The sequence below is a fragment of the Diaphorina citri genome, unplaced genomic scaffold (genome assembly GCF_000475195.1).
Source record: "Diaphorina citri unplaced genomic scaffold, Diaci psyllid genome assembly version 1.1 scaffold983, whole genome shotgun sequence".
Lineage (NCBI taxonomy): Eukaryota > Metazoa > Arthropoda > Insecta > Hemiptera > Psyllidae > Diaphorina > Diaphorina citri.
In genome coordinates, this window is record NW_007378414.1 from 89996 (window position 1) to 97885 (window position 7890).

The 7890-nt window shown below is 40.8% G+C and overlaps 1 protein-coding gene across 1 annotated transcript in view; it reads right to left on the reverse strand.

Moving 5' to 3' along the window:
* Window positions 1-1420: 1420 nt before the first annotated feature.
* LOC108252909 (anion exchange protein 2-like) overlaps window positions 1421-7890 on the reverse strand; it is a 22421-nt gene continuing 15951 nt past the window's right edge. The window contains exons 10-15 of the mRNA XM_026826714.1: window positions 4380-4516; window positions 3833-4007; window positions 3076-3246; window positions 2610-2766; window positions 2087-2295; window positions 1421-1682 (exon numbers count right to left, since the gene is read on the reverse strand). Of these exons, the coding sequence (XP_026682515.1) occupies window positions 1470-1682; window positions 2087-2295; window positions 2610-2766; window positions 3076-3246; window positions 3833-4007; window positions 4380-4516 (1062 nt within the window). The 3' untranslated portion in view covers window positions 1421-1469. The remainder of the gene's footprint in view (window positions 1683-2086; window positions 2296-2609; window positions 2767-3075; window positions 3247-3832; window positions 4008-4379; window positions 4517-7890) is intronic.

Consider the following 7890-nt stretch of genomic DNA (forward strand, 5'->3'; position numbering starts at 1 on the left):
CATAGGGTTCTGATAAAAGGGGCTCAATACTCTGAATATGGAAAATAGATTTCAGTATTGAGATAGGTTCTTGCGATCGCGTTTATGCATTTCGTTGGTAGTTTGTGAATGTCGTTGATAGTTTGCGAATGTCATTGAAAGTTTGTGAATGTTAATGATAGATAGTTTGTGAATGTTCTCAATGTGTGAATTGTTTACCCACTATGTGAGGGTCGCCTGGGTCGCGGTTGAAAATCTCAACCTCTCCACGGATAGTGGAAAGCGCGCCGGAGTTTTAAATGTTTTAAAATAATCCACAAGTAATAATTTTATGGGATTAAATAAATTTAATAATGGAGAAAGTTAACCAAAATATTGATGTTGGGGAATAAAAAATTGAGAATGTGAGGTTGCAGTTTGAACTCGACAAAGAATAAAGGAAGGACGGACTAAAAAGGGCTGAATGGTACCCAACAACAATATTACGATGGACGCTGAAATATACCGACCGTCCTGTCCACCTTTGTATAGACTGTTAATAATAAGAGGTAAATACCTAAGGCTTAGGCCAGCCACTCACTATCAGGTAGAACTGACAGGTACAGCTGAACAGGTCCGCCTGTCAGGTCTCCCTGATACCTGCTAGTGAATGACCGGCCTTAGTGTGAAATGTTCGTAGAGTCGTTAAGCTTTTACCAACTTTTAGGGCTGTTTGCCCCTACACCAAAGCCTCAGCGTGGGCTTTTTGCTTTTTGTGTATGTAAAATGTAAAGTAAGTAAAACGACAGTGTGTGTTAATAATATGAAGTGTTCAGAGAGTGTGTGTTAATAATATGAAGTGTTCAGAGAGTGTGTTAATAATATCATTCTATGAAACCTGAAACACGTCTAAAACTACTTTTGTTCATTCTACCAACATTCTTTGATCTAACCTACTTTATCTCTCCCTCTCTGTATCGTTTTATCTTGATTTTTACCTCTGACAAACTCTCTGTCTTCTTTTCTTCTCCCTCTCTCTCATTCTCTCTACCTATCTCTCACTCTCTTTTTGTATCTTTACTCCTTTCCTGTTTGACAGGGAGTCAGATTTAGCAGTACCTATGGCATAATTACATAATATGTACAAACTTGATATGAGATAATAAATTAATAATTAAAGCTCAATAAGCTATACATATCAACATTAACTAACCATTTTGTGATAATCTGAGCTCATCATAATATTTTATGATTTGTGCTTATTAGTATGATTTGTTTTTGTATTTTCGTAGGTGTAGGTAAATTTTTGAAAATTTCGGTCTACAATCTTCAGAACGGAAGTTCTAATCTTCATAGACTATAGGTATGGACTCATCAGAATGGAGCGATAAATCGAATACTTACCGCACGTAGTTCAGACGGGCTGGAAGATGTGGCTCAGCTGTGCCCTAACAGGTAACATGAGAAATGATTACTTACCGCACGTAGTTCAGACGGGCTGAAGATGTGGCTCAGCTGTGCCCTAACAGGTAACATGAGAAATGATTACTTACCGCACGTAGTTCAGACGGGCTGAAGATGTGGCTCAGCTGTGCCCTAACAGGTAACATGAGAATGAGGAAGAAGGGGAAGGCCAGGGAGATGGAAGAAGACTTGACTATCCACAGTACGATCAGACACAGGACTTGTATGATGGTGAACAGATGCATCTTGCTCGTAGCCACCTGTTAACGAGAGTAAAAGAAATTACTACATATCCGTGAAGGACCAACCTCGCTTGTATAATGTGGTCGTTTTCAGATCCTGCAATTGGTGATTCAGCGCAACCTACCAAGGAACGAACTTTGTGACAAGTTCAAGTTTATTATTGAATACTTTTTGGGTGCCAATATTTAGACAAGCGTTTCTTGTGGAGATCTTTTCTTCAAATCAAAATGATCCAGAAAAGTCAAAGATTTCCAAACCAATTTTACCGTTTAAGCATTTATAAAGATATAAACATAATGTAATAAAATTTCTCCTGATCACTTGGCAGTCGGGGCACATTTTATGTACGTACCTAGTAAGTAAATATTACATACCAAAACAAAGGTATAAAAACAGCTAGGAATAATGAAACAGCACTTACCCTCCGCACATAAGCAGCCTGGGAGTGATGTTTGGTGGGCATCAAGAACAGCTTGAGCCTCTCAAAGAATTGGACGCCGTCAATGGAGGATATGCCCATGTATAGGAAGACACCGAATAGGACTGCCATGGGCACTAACCTCAGCAGTGGTGATAGTAGCACCGAGATGCCCACCAGGGTGGCAACAATGAGGGCACTTACCCGTTGCTCTGTAAGAAATAAATGGGGGTAATGTTATAGAAAAGTTTTCGGGAAAAGTATCTCAACCTGAAATGGAAAAATATGGGACTAGATTGTAGAAAAGTCCCCCGAAAAAGTATCTGACTTCATCTTCATTTCGTTTTCTTTCTTACCTTTAACTTCAATAATGTGTGGCTTCTCTCCGGGAGCATGCGTGCGTTATGTTATAGAAAAGTTTTCGGGAAAAGAATCTCAACCTGAAATGGAAAAACATGGGACTAGATTGTAGAAAAGTCCTCCGGAAAAGTATCTGACTTCATCTTCATTTCGTTTTCTTTCTTACCTTTAACTTCAATAATGTGTGGCTTCTCTCCGGGAGCATGCGTGCGTTCAATGGAGCCTTGACCATAGTACCAAGAAATTGGGCTGAGTGTTTTTTCTGCGATGGTCCATGGTCTCAACGAGGTTCCATGGTCTATGGTCGTCGTTGTGGCCACGCACTTATGTAGGAAGATACTTTGTGTCAATCTAGTTTTAAAGAGGGAACAAGCCTTCGTTATCATCTTCCCAGAGTTAGGTAGGTTCTACGTAAAATATCTACCTATTTAGAACTTGGAAAACAGAAACGGTGAAATAATCAAGTCTACTATCGTCGTTCCATAAAACAGCTGCTTTTGTCAAACCAAGTATGAGGTCACGCTTTGAGATCAAAGCATCAAAGTAATCCGATTGAAAGCAATCTAAGGAAATCACTTCATTAAATTAAAGTTATCTGACAGGTGATAACTTCATTAGAAAAGAGTGCCCACCGGTTCCAGTAGGCCACTTGGCGGTATGAGCCACCCTCTCACCGCAGGATTGGACGGTGAGAGACCTTCAGGCACCTTGAGCTTCTCGGTGTACGTGGGGACTACATAGTCCAGGCTAACCATCACGATGATAGCGATAGGGACTCCGAAGTCCCCTAGAGCTCGTCTTGCCTGGAATTCAGAGTGGAATATACAGTAGAACCTCGATTGTTTTAACTTCCATTATTTCAACTCGAAAATCCATTGTTTTTCTTACTTTCAATGGACTTATCCTATCTTATCAGAGGAAAAGATAATAGAAAGTGATCATTTCAACCTCGACCATTTCAACTACCCCCGGTCTCAATTAGTAGAAATAATCAAGGTTCTACAGTACCTTGTTTATACTGCCAACCTAGGGGCTAGAACTGTTCCTTGAACCCCGCCGAGCACCTAAGCAAGTTTTTATGTAGGTATTTGAAATCCCTTCACTAGGCAACCAGGTACTCGTAGATTCGTAGAAGATTAACCCAGATCCTTTAGGGCTATTTTTCCCCAAGCCTCGAAACAGATACTCAATCATATGGGTACTCTATCATATGCCTTCTCCATGTCGATGAAAGCAGCATTTTTACTGCTCACCATCTAAGATCCACCAGTTGTTTCCAAAATGCTATATTTTGGTCCAAAGATTCTTCTGCTCCTTTACCTGTTGTTGAATTATCTGCCCATATACTGATGCTTACAGAATTACACAACCAAAGCTCCGTGTACTTACACTTCGTCCCAAGAACTTGCTGTTCCGGAAGTGCCTCAGATATAGGGCAATAAGGAAAGTGCCCAATGCTAGAACCGTACAGAAGAGAGCTGTATTGGGCTGGTTCTCCTTGGTGGGTAGAGGAAGGGTCTCGAGTAATATTGGGGATATTGTGGCCATCTGGTTAGTGAAATTGCTGAAAACAAACCCGGACTTCTTTATTAGACTCTTTATTATTGTTCCAAGAGTATAAGTACTCTTGTAATACTAAACACTTCTACACCATACAAGTGGTTTTACCATTACTGATTGAGTGAGGAACTGCGAAGGTTTTTTGTGACGAGGCTTTTATTCGGCTGCAAAGTAACCGTCTCCTTACAGTAACCTCACCCAGCCCGACAGGGGCCGGGAAAAGTCGGCAGCAAACTGCGATTGCTACAAATATGTATGTTGTTTTTGTCTTTTACAAATGCAGGAGATATTGACTACTAGGTCTTTCTTCCCCGAGCATCCCAGTATTTTTCTACAATAATTATTTACGTATTTTACGTACAGAACTTGAGATTACCTTTCACTATCGGAGAAGTTGAGATCTCGTTGAGGTGCCAGAAGGGCGGAAGACACAGGACTTCTCATCATGGTGGAGGCGGTGAGGTTGGGGGAGCAATACTCCTGAAGGGACATGAGGGGGTGCTTTTTGAATACCTGGAGGAAGGGGCACACAGAAACGAGAGTTAAAAAGGATGTTCATAGACCGCTTTTTACGAAGTCGTAGTTGGCTTCAGGGTGTGTTAATAATATGAAGTGTTCAGAGAGTGTGTGTTAATAATATGAAGTGTTCAGAGAGTGTGTGTTAATAATATGAAGTATTCAGAGAGTGTGTGTTAATAATATGAAGTATTCAGAGAGTGTGTGTTAAGAGTTCAGAGGGAGAAGAATTTATCAGGGTATGAGGTACACAATAGGGCTGGCTGGAAGAGACTGACAAGAAATACTGACCCTATTTTGAAATAGGAAAAGGCTAGGAAGACGAAGAATTCAGAGGAAATGTCCAACACATTATTTGGGACATTTGGTCCTTAGACTTTTTGGTTCGAAAGAACCTTTGAGGGGCCCGTATAGAAGGGACCTTTTTCTGTTCAATAGATAACTAGTTTATTTTTCTCTGTTTTATTTCGCTGTTTCAGATCACAGGAAGAAGAACTACCCACACATGGTTAATAATATGAAGTGTTCAGAGGGAGAAGAATTTATCAGGGCATGAGGTACACAATAGGGCTGGCTGAAGAGACTGACAAGAAATACCGACCCTATTTTGAAATAGGAAAAGGCCAGGAAGACGAAGAATTCAGAGGAAATGTCCAACACATTATTTGGGACATTTGGTCCTTAGATTTTTGGTTCGAAAGAACCTTTGAGGGGCCCGTATAGAAGGGACCTTCATCTGTTCAATAGATACTAAAGTTCAATAGATAACTAGTTTATTTTTCTCTGTTTTATTTCGCTGTTTCAGATCACAGGAAGAAGAACTACCCACACATGCACATCCCCATCAAATCCCAACATAATCGCTCCATGAAAAAACACTCGCCCAAATCACACAAGTCCAACCTGAGTGAGGTAAATATCAAACTTTATTCTAGTTGTCTAAGGCCAGCCACTCTCTACCTGATATCTGATGAACACTCACACTCACAGGTAGACCTGACACTTGTAATGTTGAGCACACAGACTATCAGATATAGACCTGACAGGCACGGCTGACAAGGTCCGCCCTGTCAGGTCTACCTGATACCTGATAAGAGAGAAGGGCAGTTTAGGCGAAAGCCAGCCGTTCTAAGAACGAACCGTATCTGTTTAGGATAAACTTCGCCCCGGGTGGGAATCGGCTCCGCGACCGCTTACAAGACAGACGCCTTACGTTGCAGGCTGACTGGGCTGACATAAAAGGAAGCTTTTTTGAGGAGAAATTCCTATCCGGGCATCCCTAGTACCTAGGTAATTACGTGGGATGGAAGTAAGGCAGGTTGAACTTGGCCCTGAATTTCATTCTTCAATTGATTTTCAGAAGAAACCCTAGAAAGTATTAGGTAACTAGGTATCTAAAGTAAAAAGCATACTCAATATGACTGTAAATCTGATACTTGAGGAATGTCATTCAATTAGAGTAGGTATTTACCTGGACTATCAATTTATAAGGACCTCTCTATTGATTTATAAGGAGTTTAGAGTACCCACTTAGGTGATGTAATTCTATTAATACGGGTATTGGGTACCCTATATGTATACTTAATCGTGAAGTAGGTATAATTTTGAGTATGTTTTGCTACTTCCGAACGTAGCAGTTTGTAATCAAGATTGATTTTCTGGAATACTTTGATTGTTCTTCGAAAAGAGACGCTATCAAACTAAATCAAACTAAATAAATAAAATAGTTAGTATTATTTACTACCATTCAAACTTAGATGCTAGTTAGTAGTAGCTTCTAGTAGACGTAACGAGATTTTCGTTAGTTATTAATCGTGAAGTAGGTATAATTTTGAGTATGTTTTGCTACTTCCGAACGTAGCAGTTTGTAATCAAGATTGATTTTCTGGAATACTTTGATTGTTCTTCGAAAAGAGACGCTATCAAACTAAATCAAACTAAATAAATAAAATAGTTAGTATTATTTACTACCATTCAAACTTAGATGCTAGTTAGTAGTAGCTTCTAGTAGACGTAACGAGATTTTCGTCAGTTACCTAGGTACCTACTTATTACGTAAATTCGAACAAAGTAGAAAATAGGTAGGCTACGTTGCGTTGTTTCCATTTAGTGTGATAAATCTTTGTACCCACCTATCAGATGTAAGTACCTCCTTAATATTTATTGTTTTCAGTCAGGTTCGAGTCCTGAGCCCATTATAAATGAAAATTAAAAAGAAAAATCAGCGCTAATAAATTCTGTAAACGTACGAGTAAACAGACAACGGCATCATTTTTCCCCCACTTTATTTTAGGCACTCACTCTCAGGTTGTCTGACAGATCGCGGTCTCAGAGTGAGTGGCGAGCACAAAGGAGCTCTTCCACGCAACCACTTGTTTGCCAGCCACTGACCCTCAGAACTCAGAAGGTCTGACAGACCGCGGTCTGAGACGTCTCTCAGATGATCCCAAACACTTGTTTCTATTTGTTTCATCCCCACTCAATCAAGTTTGGACCGGTTTAGACAAATCATTGTAGCCATCAGTTCGGACTTTCATGTTTCAGGAACCGGGACAAGAGAGGCGAAAGTCCCCACCAGGCACGGATTCCGACAGTGTGTCCCTCTCCAGTCCCCCTACCTGTGATTATCATTCCCCCCCTGAGTAAGTCCTTAAGTAGAGAGCCTGTGAGTCATGAGGTGGAATCTATGCCCGCCACTCACTCTCAGACCGTCTGAGAGACCGCGGTCCAGGTCTGACAGACCTAGATCTCAGGCTTTTTCCGCCACACACATAAGACGGTGCGATGCCATTCACGCTCAGATGGTCTGACAGGTGACAGGCCTAGGTCTCAAGCTTTTTCGGAAACTCGTTAAGACGATGTGACAGACGTAGGTCTGTGAAAAGGGCTGAGCTTGAGGGGCGGTCATAAAGCTGCTCAGTTCCCATGACGCATTCATCTTGTATATTTGTGGTCCCGGCAAACATGCGGGAGCCCTAGGTTCAATTCCCGGCAGGCTCGAAAAATTGTTAGACTACAAGCATGCATACGATCGATTTCGTAACTGACAACTAACCAACTGTTGAATGCGATGGTGTTGTACTTTAAAGGTGAATGTGAGAAATTTGACACACTGTACGAATATTAGGATTTCGGTAATGTAGCTTTTGTAATCTACCCCATTAACCTAATTCCAGAATGGGTACCACAGGGAGCAATTCTTTTCCCTAAAATTCTCTTATAACCTCACTCTACATATTTAACTATATTCCCTGAATTCTCTTTCTCCCCACAGTGGTTCGTTGCCGGTAATGATATGAAGTGTTCAGAGAGTGTGTGTTAATAATATGAAGTGTTCAGAGAGTGTGTGTTAATAATATGAAGTGTTCAGA